Source organism: Vipera berus, assembly GCF_964194415.1.
Source record: "Vipera berus genome assembly, chromosome: Z".
NCBI classification, from domain to species: domain Eukaryota; kingdom Metazoa; phylum Chordata; class Lepidosauria; order Squamata; family Viperidae; genus Vipera; species Vipera berus.
Genome location: NC_138205.1, coordinates 95,268,827 through 95,290,619, shown reverse-complemented (window position 1 = coordinate 95,290,619; position 21,793 = coordinate 95,268,827). Strand labels below are relative to the sequence as shown.

General features: G+C 35.0%; 1 protein-coding gene across 2 annotated transcripts in view; it reads left to right on the top strand.

The window, feature by feature from the left end:
- The window catches only part of ITGB8 (integrin subunit beta 8), a 43,587-nt gene extending 23,683 nt beyond the window's left edge, over positions 1–19,904 (top strand). For both annotated transcript variants that reach the window (XM_081345093.1, XM_081345092.1), the window contains exons 4-14: positions 3,141–3,387; positions 6,690–6,855; positions 7,355–7,513; positions 10,000–10,095; positions 10,176–10,265; positions 11,612–11,746; positions 12,361–12,763; positions 13,900–14,125; positions 15,381–15,478; positions 17,409–17,575; positions 17,657–19,904. In XM_081345093.1, the coding sequence (XP_081201219.1) occupies positions 3,141–3,387; positions 6,690–6,855; positions 7,355–7,513; positions 10,000–10,095; positions 10,176–10,265; positions 11,612–11,746; positions 12,361–12,763; positions 13,900–14,125; positions 15,381–15,478; positions 17,409–17,575; positions 17,657–17,773 (1,904 nt within the window). In that variant the 3' untranslated portion in view covers positions 17,774–19,904. The remainder of the gene's footprint in view (positions 1–3,140; positions 3,388–6,689; positions 6,856–7,354; positions 7,514–9,999; positions 10,096–10,175; positions 10,266–11,611; positions 11,747–12,360; positions 12,764–13,899; positions 14,126–15,380; positions 15,479–17,408; positions 17,576–17,656) is intronic.
- The last annotated feature ends 1,889 nt before the right edge of the window (positions 19,905–21,793 follow it).

The following is a 21,793-nucleotide window of genomic DNA, read 5'->3' as shown; positions in this document are numbered from 1 at the left end:
TTCAGAGGGGAAGTGCTAAGGAGAAAAAGGTCATTTTGAAATCACATATGGTTTTTATTACTTCCTATCAAAGGAGCAGGAACAATAAGTGAGGATATACAGTATGTTTTACATTTTTTTAATTATCATAGAAGTGCAGGTTTGTACTTTTTCTCCAATTACGGAAAAAAATACCAGCCCTGATGTAAAATGGCATTCATCTTAATGATATCTTTAGAATACAAAACATCCATTTTTTAAAACAATGTAAAATTTTATAGTTTGCTCAACATCCAGATAACACAACTACCAGCAGAAAGACACATACAGTATTTATTCCCATCTTATTTTTTGGCCAAAGCAAAGTGACATACATAGCTGATGCTGATAACCTAAGATAGAAGTTACTATTTCTGAACGCAAGACCACAGCAAAGGAGGAGAGCAGATATTAAATTTCATTGAGAATTATCCTTATTAATGCTAGACTATAGTTTAGTCACTTCCCCCCCCCCCGCCACCCCCTTTGCTGGGAAATTGTGTAAGAGGGGTCCTTGGTACTCTCTGAGCTTGCTTGTTTTCTTACAGACCTTTTGTTACCCAAACTAGATAATTTCATCAGTGCTAGTGTAAGAGACAGGAAATTGTTTGTTTATTATTTATTTATAATAAATAATTTATATTTATTTATATTATTTATATTTATATTCCACTATCTCTTTGTTGAGTGACTCTTAAAAACAATAGTTCTATCTGTTATGGATTATCCAAGTGGGCAACTGCCTTTGAAATAATAATTTTTATTCCATCCATAAGAATGGTACATGCAGTAGGCCAGACAGTTAAAAAAAATAACAATATTTAGAATATTAGAATAATAGAATCAGCAGAATTTTGGAAAGAAGGAAACAAGTGATTTACAGTAACAGCAGCAACATCACAGTGTTGTGACACAAATTCCAACCCTTTTCTAAGTCCATGGAGATGTTACATGCATGCCTGAATGGGACATAGCTAGAAACACGCTTCTTTTGTTGTTTTGTGAGTACTACTTGTGTACACCAACTTCCTGATCAAGCTTGAATGAATAAAGATTCATTCACAACTCTGAACTATTAGCTGTAAATTATATGTAGATCTTTTACAAATTGAGGCAAATATTTTTTTTACATAATGCTAGAGTAATTTATATACTTTAAACTGCATAGGTTTAAAAATAAAATTTGCTTCATCCAGTAAATCTTGTTTATTTTTTAAATAGTCAAGCTGAAATCTATCATAAAATATCTTATGTCTTGGCATAACCTTTTGATCCAAATTTGCTTTCTTTTGTGCTTTGATTTCCTTATGAACTGTTCTCTGTGTTTATGTATTTGTTCGCTTAGTGACTTTTTGAAGTTACAATGGCACTGAAAAAAGTGTCTTATGACCATTTTTCACACTTATGACCATTGCAACACCCCCAAGGTCATGTGATTTACATTCAGATGCTTGGCAACTGATTCATATTTATGATGGTCACATTGTCACAGGGTCATGTGATCCCCTTTTGCAACCTTCTGACAAGCAAAGTCAATGGGGAAGTCAGATTCACTTAACAACTGTGTTACTAATTTAACAACTGCAATGATTCACTTAACAAATGTGGTAAGAAAAGTCATAAAATGGGTCAATACTCACTTAACAAATTTCTCACCCCTCCTACTTTTACATCTTATTTTCTCTCCACTCCTTCTTTTAATCCTCTCTTCTCTCCACCTCCTTTTTTATCCCCTCTTCTTTTCCCTCCTTTTATATCCTCTCTTCTCTACCCCTCCTTCTTTTATATCCTCTTCTCTCCCCCTCCTTCTTTTATATCCTCTACTTTCCACCTCCTTCTTTTATATCCTCTTCTCTCCCCACTCCTCCTTTTTTCTTCGTTGCACCTCCAGCTGATTTCTCTCCTCAAGGCTGCGCTTCTATATCTTTCACCATCCCCTTCACTTTCCCCCAGTGTCTTTTTCCCCCTCTGCCTATCCCTCCAAAAATGCTCCTTTTATAGCCTCTCATCTCTCTCCCCTCCTCCTATTCTCTTTTGGATGCACCAGAAGCGCCAATCCTGGGGCCTCTGTCTTGCCCCTGCAGCCCTGCAGAAGCACGTGCCAATCCTGGGGCTTCTGCCGAGCCTTGCAGCTCCAGATGACTCTCCCTTAAACTTGTGCAGTGCTGCTGCTGCTTCAGCTCATTCCCCTCCCCTGCTACACTTGTCTAGGACGGTCGCGTACCACCTGCCAGGTGCCAAAGTACCACCAGTGGTATGTGTACCACCGGTTGAAAAGCCCTGACTTAGAGAAATGGGTAAGTTTGGCTTTCTCTACCTGAATATCTAAATCCCGTTCCCTCTGCTTAAATTCTGCCTATAGGCCTAAAGCAAATAGGGCTGATACTGATAAGGCACTGCATTCACTCAGGATTGAAAAGTTTTTGTAAATACAGGTAGTCCTCGACTTATGACCACAGTTGAGCCCAAAATTTCTGTTGCAAGTGAGATATTAAGTGAATTTTGCCTGATTTTATGACATTTCGTTAAGTGAATCACTGCACTTGTTAAGTTAGTAACACCTTTGTTAAGTGAATCTGGCTTCCCCATTGACTTTGCTTGTCAGAAGGTCACAAAAGATGATCACATGACCCTGGGATACTGCAGTGTCATAAATACAAGTCAGTTGCAGAGTCTGAATCTTGATCACATGACTACAGCAGTCATAAGTGTGAAAAATGGTCATGTCACATTTTTCAGTGCCATTGTAACTTTGAATAGTCACTAAATGAACTGTTGTAAGTCGAGGACTACCTGTACACATCTGAGATCAAAAGTATTGCTATACCTAAAGATACATGCTATATAATTTTATAATTATTCAAACTGCCTCTTTGACACTGAGAGTATTATGGATAATGGGAAAAGCATAGAAAATGGAATCGCTTGAGAAGAGGTGTGTCTATGTGTCTGTATGTCTGTGTAAGTAACACACAGCCATATATTTAATGCTTAGTTACAGTCTAAAAACCTAAACTAAATTAAGCTAGTAAAACTGGAAAAATATTCTGCATAGGATTTGATTTTAAAATAATGCAAACGTTCAGAAGTATTGATTGTAGTTCTTCTTTTTTCATTTTTAGGCTCTGAAGCAAGTTTTATGCTGAAAGTCCGCCCACTGGAAAAGTATCCTGTTGATCTTTATTATTTGGTTGATGTATCTGCATCTATGCACAGACATATAGAACGGTTAAATTCTGTTGGATTTGAATTATCTGAAAAGATGGAAAATATCTCCCTTGATTTGCAACTTGGATTTGGATCCTATGTAGATAAAACAGTGTCACCCTATATTAGTATTCATCCCAAAAGAATCCATAATCAGTGCAGGTAAGTATTGTTAAAAATAGGTACACATAACTCAAGGGAACATTCATGGGAACACATTTATATATTCAGTGTCTAATTCTCTTTTGGAAAAGTAGAGTAACAAATGAATTTGCATTTGCTTTATCTGCCACAAGGCTTCGGTAAATATGAATAACAATAACAATAATAATAATAGAGTTGGAGAAGACATTGGAGGTCTTTTAGTCCAACCCCATGCTCAGGCAGGAAACCCTATACCATTTCAGACAAATGGTTGTCCAGTCTCTTCTCAAAAACTTCCATTCACAACTTCTGGAGGCTGGTTGTTCCACTGGCTAATTGTTCTGTCAGGAAGTTTCTCCTTAGTTCTAGGTTGCTTCTCTCCTTGACTAGTTTCCATCCGTTGCTTCTTGTCCTGCTTTCAGGTGCTTTGGAAAATAGCTTGACTCCCTCTTCTTTGTGGCAGCCCCTGAGATATTGGAACACAGCTACCATGTCACCCCTAGTCCTTCTCTTCATTGAATACCCAATTCCAGCAACCGTTCTTTATATGTTTTAGCCTCCAGTCCCCTAACCATCTTTGTTGTTCTTCTCTGTACTGTTTCTAGAGTCTCAACATCTTTTTTACATCGTGGTGACCAAAACTGGATGCAGTATTCCAAGTGTGGCTTTACCAAGGCATTGTAAAGTGGTATTAGTACTTCACGTGATCTTGATTCTATCCCTTTGTTAATGCAGCCTAGCACTGTGTTGGCTTTTTTGGCAGCTACAGCACACTGCTGGATCATATTTAAGTGATTGTCCACTAGGACTCTGAGATCCCTCTCACAGTTACTACTATTGAGCAAGGTACCACCTATACTATACCTGTACATTTGGTTTTTCTTGCCTAAATGTACAACCTTACTTTTTTAACCACTGAATTTCATTTTATTAGATAGCTCCCAATGTTTAAGTCTGTCAAGATCCTTCTATATCTTAAGCCTATCTTCTGGAGGGTTCGCTATTCCTGCCAGCTTAGTGTCATCTGCAAATTTGATGAGTTCCCCATCTATCCCCTCATCCAAATCATTGATGAATTTGTTGAAGAGCACTGGGCCCATCACAGAGCCTGGGGCACCCCACTACACACTTTCCGTCCATGTAGATGCAGTTCCATTGAGGACCACATGCTCAGTCAACCAGCTACGAATCCATCTGGTGGTGATGCTGTCTAATCCACATTTTTCTATCTGAAAAAAGTAGTAGGTTGTGGTCTATTTTATCAAATGCCTTACTGAAGTCCAAGTAAATTATAACCACATCATTCCTCTGGTCCACTAATTTTGTCACCTGTCAAAGAATGCAATAAGATTTGTCTGGCATGATCTGTTTTTGACATACCCATGTTGGCTTTTGGTAATGACTTTGCTTGCCTCTAGGTATTCACTGATTCATTGATTGATTATCTTTTCCAGAATCTTCCCAGGTATTGAGGTCAGGCTGATAAGTTTGTAGTTTCCTGGATCCATTTTTCCCCATTTTTGAAGATGGGAGCTACATCAGCTCTTTTTCAGTCTTTTGGTAGTTCCCCGGTGCTTCAATCTTTGAAAGATACAGTTCATTGGTTCTGAGATTACGTCTGCCAGTTCCTTCAGTACCTTGGTGTATAAGTCATCTGGTCCTGGTGATTTGAACTCATCTGGGGTGGACAGATGGTCACTTACAATTTTCTTGTCTATCTTAACGTGTTTCTAATTTATTTTGTACGGTTCTGCTTTTGATAGGTTGGACTGTTTTTTCCCTTGCCACTTTCTCCCACTAATGGACCAATCATTTCCTTAACCTTTTTCTTGTTTTTTACATGTTGAAAGAACCTTTTTTTGGTTATTTTTTACTTTTGTTGCAAGCTTTATTTCATTTTGAGCCTTAGCTTTCCTCACTTCATCTTTGCAGGCTCAGGCTATTTGCTGATATTCTGCCTTAATTATGTGCCCCTCTTTCTACTTTTTATACTTGTCCTTTTTGTCTTTCAATTTATCAGACAGTTCTTTATGCAGCCATGCTGGTTTCTTTTGAGCTGTTATTTTTCTTCTTCGTTGGTATTGTGCTAGACTGGGCTTTTATAATCTTACTTTTCAAAATTTCCCAAGCTTCTTGAGTTGTTTTTCCTTTGAGAATTCTCATCAATGGAATCCTTCCCAAGCTCTCTGTAAGTTTATTGAAATTAGGTCTTTTAAAGTCCAAGACTCTAGTTTGACTGTATTCTATTGCTTGTGCTTGCATAATGATGAATATTGCATGATCACTCCTCCCTTCATACTATAATATGAAGCTTTAGGTAGCTGACAACTTCAGTACTATGGATAAGGCTAGTAATGTATTTTGCTTGATCCCAAAATTGTAAGTTTCAGCTTTACAGGACTATTTCTGTAGGTAGTCAAGGGAGAAATTGCAATGATGCAATCAATGCCTGTTGTTTATGCATCTGTGCATAAAAAAACAGAAGGATGTCAGTGGCATTATGGTTTCATTATTGACTTTTTTCTACTATACACTTTGGATGTACCCATTTCATATTATTAATAAATGATATTTATTGATGAAAATCATGTAACTGTAATCCTAATTTTAGAAACAAACTTAATTTGCACCTTAGTTCTAAAGTATTTTAGATTTTCTTTGCTGATATATGTGTAGTAGGAGGTTAAGAGGAGAATTGGAGAATGGCAGTGATGTTCACTTTTACTTATGTTAAGAAAGATAGCTGTGTTTTTAAAAACAGTTTATTAATCACTTTTAAAGAAAAAATAAATATTTGCATTATTTTCTCTCTATAAGTAGCATATTTCCAATTTATATAATTCACTTCTGAGGCAAAAAGTTACAAGTGGATTTGTGAGGCCAGCTTACTCCTCCATAAAAGTCACAATTTTCTGTGGCTTATACTGTATGAATTCAGTGGTAAGAAAAATAGAGATACTTTTAAAATTGTCCACTTCTTTGATATTGTAAATTTTGCTACCATGTGCATATAATTGACACTTACACTCTTACCTATCCTTAGGATGTACATGTCCCAAAAAGTAGTTAAAAGAATTTTTTTTCCTGAACTATACTGATACAACCAGGTCATATTAAGAAACTTGAATTAACAGAAGACTTCTTAAATAAAAACATTAATAATAAGCTGTGGAGGGCAAAGATAATTCCTATCTCAGTTTATGAAGCCTAGAAATTATCAGTATAATGTTATAAATCTCTGCTGTGCTATATTTCCAAATGTAACTAGTTTAAAAATTCTTTGTGGGATTTACAAGGTATCATTCTTTGATTCCAAACAGTGATTATGAGCTTGATTGTATGCCACCTCATGGTTTTATTCATGTTTTACCACTGACTGACAAAATATCAGAATTCAGAAATGTAATTAATAAGCAGAAAATCTCTGGAAATATTGATACACCTGAAGGAGGCTTTGATGCTATGCTTCAGGCAGTGGTTTGTCAGGTAAGCAATAACAGATAATTTGATGTTTTATTTTTCTCTTTGGGGGATGATTTAATCTTGTAATGTTGCAATGTTATGTGTAAATGATAATTCTTTATGAAACCATGTTACTTTCTACTATAGGTTTACATTCTTTAATGTATTTATTTTTTGCCTTCTATAGCCATCAAAATACTTTTGGGGATATATTTACAGTGAAACTTTGGATACAAAGAAATTGTCCTTCCAATGAAGGATTTGATACAACCAGCAGTATTTCAGATTCTTGATTTAAACCCTTTTCAATAGAACTGGATAACCATAGTGGAACTTCTGGTCAACCATGTGACCTTCTCCCTTGGCACCTGCTGATATTTTTGTTTAATTATAGCCCATTTTATTTTGCCAGCCATTTTTGTGAATTGGAATATACAGATGATTTTTAAAAAAAAAGCAGTACAAATATTTTTAGCACTTGTACTGTCCCTTACAAAGCTTAACATTCATTTATTTATTGCAGAGCCATATTGGTTGGCGCAAAGAAGCAAAGCGTCTACTTCTGATGATGACTGATCAGACATCTCATTTGGCTCTTGACAGTAAATTAGCAGGGATAGTCATTCCAAATGATGGAAAATGCCATTTGAAAGAGAACATGTATATCAAAGCAAACAGTATGGTAAGGTGTATGTCATATTTTGGGATAATTTCTAAAGCATTAGAAATGCCTTTGTGGGAATCATGTTCTTAGAGATATGAACCTCTGCTCAAACTATCTCATTCAAATTATTTCATGGTTTTGATGGATCAGAGACAATACATAATACATTTGTTCTTAGCCAGAGTACTCTTGATCTCTATAGACTTTGGTTGAGGTAGTGATTGATGGCTAATAGAAGAGAATATTGCTGAAACTGTTGGCATGAATGTTCCTGCCAGTAAGGGTACGTATGTTCAAATGCATTAATCATTGGAGAAAAAGATTAAAAGTTGCAAGAAAAATATAGAGCAGAGTCTTTCTCTTCAGTACCAGGGGCATTAAAAATTGAAAACTGGTTTTATGCAGTTGTTGAAGAAAACATTCTCTTTTCCCCCTCAAATATATTCCTTTGCAATAAAAAGTGAAGTGGTTAAGCTTGGATATGCATGCAGGGAGATCTAGAAGTAATTTCTAAAGCTGTAAAGCAACAATAGTTTTTTTAATGATGCAAATAGAGATTATTTATGCGTCTTCTGCATAATACAAAGTAGCTTTCTTAAAGCATTTGCATGGTTTTACCAGGTTGTTCCTTTTCAGACTTACAGAATACTCAATTGTTTTGGAAATCTTAAACCCACTTGATCTCCTCTTTCAGGTTTTTATTATTTTGAGGATTATTTTACTTTGGAGTTGAAATATGACTGCACGCTTGTTGATTAGATTGATTAATTAATTAATTGATCTCTCATTAGGTTCTGCATTGTACTCTTTGTTTTGTCTTTAGAATCAAGTTTCTATATCCAGAAAGGAAGAAATTTGCCACAGTAAAGATTTTTTTGTGAACCCTTTCCTACTAATGTTTCTTTGTACAATACATATGCTGCTAAGTTAAAGTCTCTGTTCATTCAGAAAAAGGGTCATCAGAATTTTTAATTTAAAAGTATTTCATCTCGGGAAATTCAGATTATTCCATCTCTAATCATGGGGGGTGAGATATTACCCCCCGTAGATAGGGCTCGCAACTTGGGTGTCCTCCTAGATTCACAGCTCTCCTTGGAAGATCATATAGGAGCTGTGACTAGGGGGGCCTTCGCCCAGGTTCGCCTGGTGCACCAGTTGCGGCCCTATCTGGACCGGGATGCCTTGCGTACAGTCACTCATGCACTCGTGACCTCTCGTTTAGACTACTGTAATGCTCTCTACATGGGGCTGCCCTTGAGGACTACTTGGAGGCTTCAGGTGGTGCAAAATGCGGCCACGCAAGTGGTGGTGGGGGTTTCCCGATACTCCCATGTAACACCTCTACTCCACGAGCTGCATTGACTTCCGGTTGCCCTCCGGGTGAGATTCAAGGTGCTGGTAATGACCTATAAAGCCCTAAATGGCATGGGTCCGGATTAACTACGGGAGCACCTGCTGCCAGCATCAACTTCCCTTCGTCCAGTGCGCTCCCACAAAGAGGGCCTCCTCAGGGTGCCGTCGGTCAAAGAGTGTCGACTGGCGACCCCCAGGGGGAGGGCGTTCTCTGTGGGCGCGCCAGACCTTTGGAACCATTTACTGGTTGAGCTCCGGATGGCTCCTGACCTTCGCTCCTTCCGCCATGACCTAAAAACTTACTTATTTGAACAAGCCGGCCTGGTCTGATGGGTGTGGGGTATTTTAATATTAATTTTATTAATTTTTTATTGTAATTGGGCTACATTATTTAATTCTTTCTTAACTTTTGTACATTGTATTTTTATTGTATTTATTGCCCTGTACACCGCCCTGACTCCTTCGGGAGAATGGCAGTATAGAAATTAAATTATTATTATTATTATTATTATTATTATTATTATTATTATTATTATTATTATTATTATTATTATTATTATTATTATTATTTCATTGTTTTTGAAACATCCACGTGTTTCAAAACTTAAATATCCTAAAAAATGTGGAAATTGAAAAACTACTAGGAAGGTCTATTTATTGAACAAATAGCATAAATTTAGTTTGTAACCATTTTCTGCCTTGCCAACTTTGGCCTTTATACTTGGGATGATAAATAATACTTTTGTAATTCAACTATGCTACTAAACAGAAAAAAACCATTAGGTTAAGTTTCATTGTGGGCTATTATATGAAATTGATGATTTGTACAAAATTATCTTAATAGGAAACCTTTTAGCCTTTCCATTATTTGCTAATGGTTGTGGCGATGGTTGAATTTCAATAAGCCTTCAGTAAATGATTGAATTGCAGTATGTATTTATATATGGCTAGTAAATTGTATGAAGGGTTTTGGTCCTAAATTAAATGTGTGAACATAGTTTCTTATTTTTTAAAAGGAATTGGAATTATTAAAGAATGATTTATATTCATGTATATATGTACATATGTTAGTGTCTTTAAGTAAACTATTAAGATTAGTCATTATAATAATCTGTAAAAGCCACATTATGAATCCTCTTTCTGATTTGTAGGAGTACCCATCACTTGGCCAACTTTCTGAAAAGCTCATAGACAACAATATTAATGTAATATTTGCAGTCCGAGGAAGCCAATATCACTGGTATAAGGTATACTTAAAGATAAAACAATTATTACATGGGGACAAGAAATACAATGGCATTATAACCATAAACTAATATTTTCACAGGATCTTTTGCCTCTGCTACCAGGAACTGTTGCAAAACAGATAGAATCAGAGACAGCAAATCTTGGGGATTTAGTAGTTGAAGCTTACAAGGTATGTTCCAATAACATTAATACATCATTATAATATGGTGTTTATATATTCTTTATTTTTCAAAATGTTTATTAAAGTTAATATTCTGTAGATTTTAGACATATGGTACAGGAATATGTTCAATATGTACATGTATCTCTTTAAAATATAAAAATACAATTCCCTTCATAAATTAATGTGGTTACAGTTTTTGCTTTAATCAATTGCTTTTTGTGATATATGTGCAATAAACTGAGTAAAAAATATTAAGGGTTCTACTATTTTCATATCAATGAGGATCTTTTTATACTGTGAAACAGCTATTGGACTATTTTGAGAATTAAACTAAAAATCCTACAGATATTTTGGAATTCAACTCAACTCCCTGTAATCTCAGATATCTTGGCTTATGGCAGGATTTTGGAAGGTATGTTCCAAAAAATCTGGAAGGCAGACAAGCTACCTCAGTACTATTAAAAAAAAAGTCTGAAAGTTCTGCAAGTTTCTTTTTACACACTTTTCTTTCTGTTTCCTCATGCTAATTTTCAGTTAGGTTGTACTACTCACATTGCTAGTACATATATGTATGTGACATTTTTATCATGGATAACTCTTAGCATATCTATGATTTTGCTGTGATTTGTATAATTTAGTATTTTGTTCTTTAGCGCTGACTATTGCACAATACTATATAGGCATTTGACCGTGATAATTTTTGTTATTATATATTCAATTATTGCATAGCATTGTAAGCAAATTGAAAAATATATCATTTGGTCAATGTGCTGCTTTAGAAAAATTTAGAAATGTACTTCATGCTTTATGACTCAATCAGCATATTTAGAAGAGTAATTTGTAACAACCCATATTGTTTAATATTATATATTTTACTTAATGGAGGACAATCAGCGAGGAAGACCACCATATGCCTCATCGCCTTTTTACATTGCTGCTGCCATCTTGCTTTTCAGATGACACACTTCTGCAAGTGTTCTTGTGTCTGTGTTTTGGGTGGTATTGGTGGAAAGGGTTGGGCATCAGTCAAGTGAGAAACTAATAATCTTTAGCTAATAGTAGACAGATAAGTTGCTCTTTAATACCTAAGCACTTATTTTCAAATAATGTCCAATTAAGAAAGTAATATGAGAAATTGCCCTGTGGCATCAGAATGAAAAGGAAGGTCATCATAAGCATTGAATCACACAACTGTGAAAACAAACATCTGTGCAGAAAACAATTTTCTCCTTTATTCCTGGACTGATAGGTTATTTCACTCTGATTGAATTGAGTAAAGCTTGCTAATAGGTAGTAAATGTTGCTGCACAAAGTAATATCATTATTTTTATTTTGATCTTATTTTGTTTCAGAAGCTGCTTTCTGAAGTGAAAATTCAGGTTGATAACACCCTCAAAGATATACATGTCAAAGTTACTGCAATCTGTCCTGATGGCAGTAGAAAAATGGGTTCAGAGGGATGCAAGAATGTGAAATTCTCAACTGAAGTATGAACATTTCTTTTTAACAAGGGAGATGAAATATTTTGTTCATGACATTGAGATATTTTTCAATAGAAGAAGGCTTTCTGTGGATTTAAAACTGCATTTCAGAGGATTAAAGTTTTTACCTTCTCCATGTTTCTACCAGGGATTAATTTTTTTGGAGCTTCATTTTAAATTAATTTTAAATCAAAAGATTTATTCTTAGACTTTCCAATAAGCTCAAATCAAGTTAAATTTGTTTTCTGGAATTCCTCTGTGCTCTTGTCAAGTCGTTGCAAATGCTCATATATTTTACCAAAAGTCTTACTGACTTGAAGTCATTTATTTATAAGTGGGAATGGCAGATGTGTCAAGATAGCATTTCTCTTACAGAATAGTGGAGCTTGGGAATCCATCAGAACAGAATCAAAACCAAGAGTCTCTCAGTAGAAAAATAGAAGTACAATATCATCCATCCAAAATGCTGGTTTCCTATCTCTACAGTAGTTCAATTTCCCAGGACAGAAATCCATGGTTGGTTCCAAACCAGACAAAATCCTCACATGCATCTCCCCTAAATCTCCATCAAAACATTTTTATTATGTAGTAATTTGAATATTTTATATTTTTAATCTCAGGTATTCTTTAATATTTCTATTGCCATGAAAGAATGTGGTACAACTGGCAGAAGAAACCATGTGATGATAAAACCCCTTGGTTTCAATGAATCCTCTAGAATTAACATCCACAAAAGATGTGTGTGTCAGTGTGAGGACAATGCAAAACCCAAAAAAATCTGCATCACTGAAACCTCTCATGATGATGATGTATCCACCTGCAAGGACGGAGTCTGTGGTTCCAGTGAAAAATTATCTTCTGAGCAATGTAAGATGCAACAGCACCATCTTCTTTGCAGTGGACAAGGAGAATGTGTACATGGGAAATGCATTTGCTATAAAAACAAATATGGTACAATATATGGCAAATACTGTGAAAAAGATGACTTTTCCTGCCCATATTATCTTGGACACCTATGTGCTGGTAAGGTTGGAATTTCATAATGTTTTATTCATATTTTAGTCCTTCTAATATAATTTATAATAATTCATCTTAATGCTAAGTCCCAGGCTAAGAAGCAAATTCTCTCTCTCCCTCACATCCAGACCCACTTCCCACAGTTGGATTCTGGTATAGCACTATTGAAATACAGAATTGTATAAGCAACAATAGATCTAGTATGGTAACAATATTCTGTTTTTTCTCTCCAAAACACTCCAATCTAGACATTGCAAAATTGGTTTGCCATTTTTGGAAGTAATTCCCCCAGTTCTGGAAGTGTGTTCCCGAAAATTAGACCAGGTCTCTTTTTTTGTGTGTGTCCTAAAGAGGCACCAGGTCTTATTTTTGGGGAGTGTCTTTTATACTCACCTCCGGCATCGACAGCTCTGCTCAGCCAGTCCACTTCTTCTGACTGAAGGAGCAGCTTCATTTTCCAGCTGCTTTTTGGCCTGCATTTTGCAGTCAGGCCTTTCCGGAAGGCCACTGCAACCAAGTACCGAGCTATGGATTCAATCCATGATGGAAAGGCCTGTGACTAAAAAATGCAGGCCTTCCTACAGAAGATGTTGCAGAAGAAGTGGGCCGGCAAGGAGAGGCCTAGCTGCAAGGTAAGTGGGTACAGGGCACTTGGGGCAGTTCCACCCCCACATCCCCACCCTAGATTGATTTTTAGGTTTGTGCCTTGCCCCAAAACTAGGGCTTATTTTTGGGCTAGGACTTATATTAGGCCTACCCCCCAAAATCAAGCTAGGGCTTGTTTTCAGGGTAGGCCTTAATTTCAGGGAAACGCGGTACCTATTTTTTTGTGTTGGAGAAAGCAATTGGAAGTCAATGAATGGAGCTAAGAACTTTGGTGTTGGGTTAGGGTTAGTACTACTTACAATTCACACAAGTGTATTGTACAGGTATAAAATCACAGCTGAATCAAAGGCATTTTTCGTATTTTAAGTATTTTCCTCTTGAAAATACCCCTGGTGGTTTCATAATGAAATAGGATAATATTTGTTCTAAAGATTCTGCCTAAAATGTAATTTTTTTTATTAATATGAAAGAATCTAAAGGGACTTCTAGCAAATAATTTAATCAAGTCTACTTTTTTTCTCTCTCTGCTTTTGTAGGCAATGGAGAATGTGAAGCTGGCAAATGTAAATGCTTTATGGGCTGGGAAGGTGATCGCTGTCAGTGCGCCTTATCCTTGCAAAAACACTGCATGAACTCCAATGGCCTAATCTGCAGCGGAAGAGGAAGTTGTGTGTGTGGGAAATGCAAGTGTGCTGACCCCAAGAGTTTAGGTCGTTTGTGTGAATTCTGTCCTTCTTGTAAAAAAGTTTGCAATGACATGCGGTAAGTCTGACTTTTTGGAAATATTTGTCATTTTTAAAAAATATTCCATATCCAAATATATGAAATATTCCATAAACCTTTTGCTACACAAAGTAATTTGATTCCACTTTTAAATTTTTTCCTTGTGTTTCAGGAAGAGAAAACATACCAATTGTCTGTGACATAGTTTTTTGGCTTTCAGGAGAGTAGATGAATTGCAATGAGGAAATAGGAAGAGGAAAGGGAGAATAGTCTAGAGTTGCCATTTTCATTCATTATTTACTTAAAAAACGTTAACAGCTGCTTATCTCATATAGTGATCCTAGGTGGCTTAAATCAACCAATAAAAACAAGAGTAAAAGTAGAATAATAAAAATCCTAACCCTTCCCACAACCAAATTATTAACCACCTTACTTGATTCTCATCATGGCTCAGTGTTTGGGTGAAGAGCTAAGTCTTAATGGCCTAGAAAGCCAGAAGAGCAAAGGTCCCTCAAATCAGGTTTGAGGCTATTTCACAGGGCTGGGAGAGCTAGAGAGAAGTTGTATGCCTCCAAAATCCCACTAGATGACAACCTTTAAGGGAAAGGATTTGGAGTGCTTTACAAAATAAATACTTTGTTTTGCAGTCTGAACACTTTAAAAATATTGTCTGAGATCAGACCATCTTATTCCAAACTTCTTTTCAAAGACCTGAAAGTTCAAAATTCTATCTCATCAGGAAATTGCCCAGATTCCTTATAGAACTGAGAGGTATAAATGATATGATATGATATATAGTATGGCATAACATAACTTGATATAACTTAATATAATATTTGTGGCATCTGTTTCAAGCTAAAAATATTTTGTACATCTCATCAAAGAGTCCATTTAAATGAGATTGTATTGAAAACAGCTGAGATGAAATGGTAATTATTGTATAAAGTGAACTTTAAAATATATTATTGCAGTACAGATTCCACCTTTCCACCCAAGGATCATTGCCAAGCAAGGAGCAGTTGTACAATGAGCAGAGCTTCCAAGAAAGACAAGATAAATTATAATATTTCATCTGAAACCTTTTCTATTCATAGCTAGCTGAAATCCTGATGATGGCGTATTTGATTTCAATCCATTTCCTTGATTAAACAGGAAATAACAATTATTATTCTAATTGGTACTGAAAGCATGAATCAGTGTGCAGACTTGCATCCAAGACTAATATTTTTATTGCTATGAAGCCAATAGAGAAAAATAAAATTAAAGACATGGTCTGCTTAATTTTGTATTTCAGCAATTGTGAATACTGCCAACAATTCAACTCTTCACACAATACACTTGATCAATGCAAAATCTCTTGCAATTATAAAATACAGTATCTTGAAAAATCAGGTAGGTATAAAAATACCAACTTAATTATTTGTATATCAGCCTTCTTCAACCTAATTACTAAATTAGAGTTTTCATAACCCTCACTTGGTATGAGTTTTAGGAAAGAGTTGTTTATGAAACATTTCTTCATCCTCAGATATGAATTTGCCTGATGTGTAATTCCTTTTAATAGAACTCATATTTAAAAATAGATACTGTCTGTAGATTAATGGCTGTAGATTAATTTCCAACTGTAATCAAATTATATATTTTAGTGTAACTTTTTCTTCTGCCCTTTCTTTCACCAGCATGTTGCTAAATGCTTAGAATTTTTTTCCTCACATATGAATCACATTCAGTTTTCAATTTGATTAAGAAAACTCAGAGGAATGTTTATAAATATATATATGTAATAACGCTTTAATTGTTCTAAGACCAATATCTTTGTTCATGTGGAAAGCAATACCTATATAACAGTAAATGTAATTGAACTATTGAGAAAATGCTGATTATTAAACTGTCTGAGAACTTTGAGAGTTAATTTTGTTACTGGCAAAACTGGGCAGAATAATTCAGGAAAAAAATGGTTCTCTCAGATCATAACTATATGTTGTCATTCCTGCCTATAAGACTGTCCACTGAAATAAAACATGCAGCTATTTTTAAACTTTAAGAAAAATTAATCTTGCTCCATCTAGGAATTTTTCCACTGTATAAGCATCACTTATACTTCCTTAGGCAAAATATCATCTTGATGATCACTCCAAGTTTGTTAGTGTCTGAATATGTTGGGATTCACTTGGGACTCCTAGGCCTTTTTAGAATAATAATTAAGGTGTTCACTACATTTAGACTTAGTTTAATGTTGTTGCCTTTTATGTTGCCTAGGATTATAAGAGAGTGACTGGCCCAAAGTCACCAAACATGAGACTATACTTGGTACTTTGGGCCAGTTACCACTCTCTTTTGGTCCTAGGAAGAAGGCAATAGCAAACTACTCCTAAAAATCTTGCCAATAAACTTACTGGTTCTAACCCAGGGAATCACCAGGAGTCACCAATAATTTGAAAGCACAAATACAGTTGCCAAGATAATTTATGCACTTAACTGACCTTAATCAATCTCATAATGGTAAATCAAATCTCCATAGTATATAGATGGGGAATTTTGAAGAAACACATTGAAAGAAATAGTGCCAGACCATTTCCTTATTCTTCCCTAGAAATTTCCTTTGATGTCCTCACATTGATCATATCTGTCAAGTTGACTTGAACATTATCTTACATATCAAAAACAACTCAGTTACTTGCAACAGGACAGTAATAGCAGACATGGGTAACCCTCAAGAATTTCCATTCTAAAAAACTCGTAGAAAATAATTGACAGAAGGAGAGGGTGCAGGTATAATGGAATGCAGCCCTCCAATTGAAGGCTTACTTGACTGATTGGCTTACGAAATATTTTCTTATTTTAAGATCTACAGGAGCAGCTCTTTTGACTTTCAACTTTTAGAGGCAATATTTTGTGTGTATCCTTCTGCAAAGATCACAAGCTATTATTATGTGTGCTCCTTAAGATGTGCATTAAATATACTCTTTCTTTCTTTGACTAAATCAGTAATTTTGTTGTTTCTTTTGATTTTATATAATTTTTGTGTGACCTTAAGTAGTAAGTAGTAACTATCTTTCAGCAGAAAGACAAGGTGTACTTCAGACAATAAATTTTTAATTATTAGTTTATTCATATTGATTATTAAAGGGTTCTTCTTAACATGAACAAACTTTGTCAATATAAACTGGTTAGTTAAGTGGTTGACTTAGTAAGGTGTAAATGTGTAAATATTGTAAATGTGATGGTGTAAGGTGTAAGGTGTAAATATTGATGGTGTAAGGTGTAAATATTGTAAATGTGATGGTCAGTTTTTTTGTTATTTTTTTCTGTTTCATTGCAGAATGCTTTTCTGAGGATCCAAGTTATTTCAGAATATTTTTCATTATATTTATAATAACATTTTTGATTGGTTTGCTTAAAGTGTGCATAATCCGTCAGATAATTGTATATTGTGACCACAGTAGAATCAAGACTTCTGCAAGTTACAGAGTGCCTACAGCCAAAAAGGTAACTGATGATTGTTTTCTTGAGCATAATTATAATGCTAGTTGTGTCAGCCTTCTGATCCGCTATATTTTCTCCTTCAAGGATAAGACCTTCTTGCCTACTGTTTGTGCAAAAACAGTAACTTACCGGCGTGACAAGCCTGAAGAAATAAACATTGGCAGGAGACAAGTAAATGAAGCATTCAAATGCAGCTCTTGAAGACAAGAACCTGTTTCTTCATATCTTTTGTTTTCTCAGTTGAGAATGTTTTTTTTAAATATATTGTTTAATGCTGTGGGGATTTTCAATTTTGAACACTGTAATTTTAAAAAAACCTGACTTGGAATCCTAGTTGCACACTGCCTAGGTTTCAGAAAGAGCTGCTTGTTCAAAACAAAAACAAATGTGCATTAACTACTGTTTAATGTGATTAAATTACTGGTTGCAGCTAAGATGTATTTGGATTAGCAGCCAGTTGTATTCCATTTGGCAGTGATAAGATAACATTGGCTTACATGGAAATGTTCTGGAACTTGGATTTTATATCATTTTGCAAGGCCATTCGGTATTGTAGCACTTTAACATAATATAACTTATTTAGTTGTGTTATAGAATATTAATTAAAACATTTGTGGTAAAAATGCACTGTTCTCACTTTAGAAGTAGCTAACATGGATGAGGATTATAATCACAAACTCCCAAATCTCATTCTAGAAAACTGTAACTGACAGAAATCAATAAATCAGCTACCCATGGATCTTCCTATTCTGAGCACTGGGAACAGAGTGGAAGTAGTGAGAAAACAAATGTATTTTAAAAACTGTTAGAAGGGTACAGTCATAGTGGATACCAAGCCCAGGATTTTCTAATTGCACTAGTTTGGAAGAAAGTGAAAAAGTATGCTTTCATCCAGGTTGCTCAAAATATATGGAATCAATTGTCCCAAACATATGTATGTAATTGTCATGGAACATATTTCCATATCAATATTGCTTGCAAATGTTCAGAAGCTGTTGGAGGAGAATATATTAGAAAGCAAAATCCACTTCTCTAAGGAAGGGTATCTACAGAGTGTGGTCAAAGAAGTAAAGATGGTGGCCTTGATGATGCAATAGAAGCTTTGCCTGTTTTTTTTCCCGCATCAAGCAATACTGCAGCCATCATCTTTATGTATATTTTTCTTTATACTATAGTCTGCAAACATCCTGTTTTCAAATGAAGCACAATTACTATGAATCAGGAAATTGATCACTACATAATCTGTATTTACTCTTATTTGCATTTAATTTGCTTCAAAAATTGGATATTTTTTCTGTAAAAGATAGGAGAAAATATAATGAACTTTTAAAATTAATTAAAATTATAGTCAAATACAGTGAATTCTTCATTTGTTACGCAAAGAAAAAATTGGTAATGGTTTAATTTCTATTGCTTTTGTTCAGAAAAACCTGAGGTAGCAAATTTGCCAGATCAGAATGATCTAGGTCACGACTCTGATGGTATGATCCAAATTAAAGCCACTCAACTAAAATAAAAATTAATATATTTAAGCCCCAGTTTAACTGAAAGCAAGTCCAACTGAATTTGGTACAAGGGCTTACTTTTGGGGTAAGCATACAGTATATAAGATAATATTTAAGACCTGATCATATATGAACTTCACGTCCTACTATATTGTTGGAATTTTGATTGGTATTCTATTGGTATCTTATACTGATAGCAATTTCCAGGCCAATTTGAATATCCGAAAATGTACAAATATCCCATGGATTGTTCTTATTTTTTATTTTTAACATAACTAGGAAATTGGACATATGCTCTATTAAGGCTTAAACTACACAACTGCAGAACAATTTCTATTACTGTAAAAGATATATGTCTGTGGTTTTATTCATATTGTCCTCAGGCCTCTATTTTGCACACTCATAAAAAGGTACTAAGTGTTAAAATATTTTGTCTAGTACAATATCTAGAATTTCTGATCAGCCTTTATTACAGTTTCCTATATAGATACAATTAAAATAGACCTAACTGAAAATATATATTTTGTAGTGTTTCCTGATACATTTGTATAGTGTGTACTGTTCTATTTTCCTTTTTTAAACAAAAAAGGGTGAATCAGTCATGTTTTTGTGGATTTAGATTTTACTATGTAGATTCTTTCTAGGAAAGAAATATGCAGAGAATAATATCAAATTATTAATTTTAAAAAGTTGAATTCCTATTCTGTTTTATTAAATATTTTGTAGTGTCTGTGACTAACTTGTTTTCATTTATTTATTGATTTGTCACTTTAGTATATTGTGAGAAAGTCTATTTTTCTATGAGAGCTATAATAGTTGACATTAAATTAATACTAGATTATGCAGTCTCGATTATTGTCTCTAATCAATGTTTGAAGTTTGTTATTTTTATTTAACAATAAAATTTTAATTCAATAAAATATCAGCGCCATGTTTGCAATCTTACATGTTCTAATATCAACCATAGTTTGACAGAAATAAAATCATAACATTTTTATTTTTATGGACAAAAACAGAATCCAGAAGGATCACTGAAAATGGGCAACACTTGATCCACTTCTCCCAGTCTTCCCAATAATGTCTCCTGCCATCAATATTTTTATTCAGGGCTTTTTACACTCTCTATGCCCTAAATATCTGAATTTTGATGCATTATCAGAACAGAAATATCTCTTTTTGTTTTCCATATGAATAAAAACATTTGACTAGCCCAAACAACCTGCTGGATGCATGGGTGTTTTTCATATTAAACGTTTTGCAGATCTGGGTATGCTTATTAAAGAAATAGTCAATGTGATAACATGTTTGTTTTTATTTTTGAACTATTTCAAATTCCTAGCCCTCGACAAACTCAGTGTTGCACTTTGGTTTGTTATACATCTCTTGAATTCTGCTTGTAACGAGAGCTAAAGACATTAAGCCGAATTAAGGCGCTTAAGCAAGCACAAGGCTTTCTTGTGTACAGTTACATAATTTTGAAGGATCCCTTCCAAGCCTTCTTGCTTGACAGCAACCTAGAAAAATTAGATCACAGTTTTGAGGCCAGTTGAGAATCTTTTAGATATATCTACCTTCAGATAATACATACGTATTTTCTGGACTAAACTTTGTAGTTTATATCAGCATTTTAGGTATTTCTGTTAAGGGCTATATTTTAATAGAAAACATGTTAGAGGGGCTGCAATTTAAAACAGCTGATAATATATAGAAATATAAAGCAAGATATTGGTAACATTGAATTCTTAATAGGAGGGACCAAGGAATGCATTTTGTGCAAAAGACGTATCTGTATTTATATGCTTTCTAATATAAGATGAAGGGACGCGGTGGCTCAGTGGGTTAGGACGCTGAGCTTGTCGATCAGAAGGTCGGCAGTTTGGCGGGTCGAATCCCAGTGCCGCGTAACAGAGTGAGTGCCTGTTACTCGTCCCAGCTTCTGCCAACCTAGCAGTTCGAAAGCACATAAAAATGCAAGTAGAAAAATAGGGACCACTACGGTGGGAAGGTAACAGCGTTCCGTGCGCCTTTGGCGTCTAGTCATGCCGGCCACATGACCACGGAGACGTCCTTGGACAAACGCTGGCTCTTCGGCTTTGAAACGGAGATGAGCACCGGACCCTAGAGTCGGAAACGACTAGCACGCATGTACGGGGGAACCTTTACCTTTTTAATATAAGATGAGTTGTTTAATCCTTTGATCAATCTCATTCCCACCCATTCTCCCACTGATTACAACAAAGAATAATGAAATTATGACATTACTATTTATAAGTATTATTAGATATGGTTTTCAACTGAACTGAAACTGTTAATCTGTTGACATACATTTAACTATGTATTGGTGGCTGGGTCTATTTTACTGAGTGTGGGGTGTATTTGACAACCTTTTTTATTTTTTTTTAATTGCCATTCCTTTCTGAGAAATCCCATTATAGGAACCTTATTTCTCCTCCTTTTTTAACTAGTCATTTCTTCATTGAAGAGTTGTTTATTCTTCTGTACCTGGATTATATCTTGAAAATCTGAGTCTTGAATGCAAGTCTTGTCAGGCATGAAAGACCAGGAGCAAACACGAAGTTCCAATTGAGCTGATTTATTGCTCTTGCCTATGCACAGGAATCTACTCAACTAGATACCTTAACCACAACATCACATTGCTTGGGATATGATGTTTGCATTTTACCAGGATGTTAGTGACCTGGAAATGAGAAAGTTT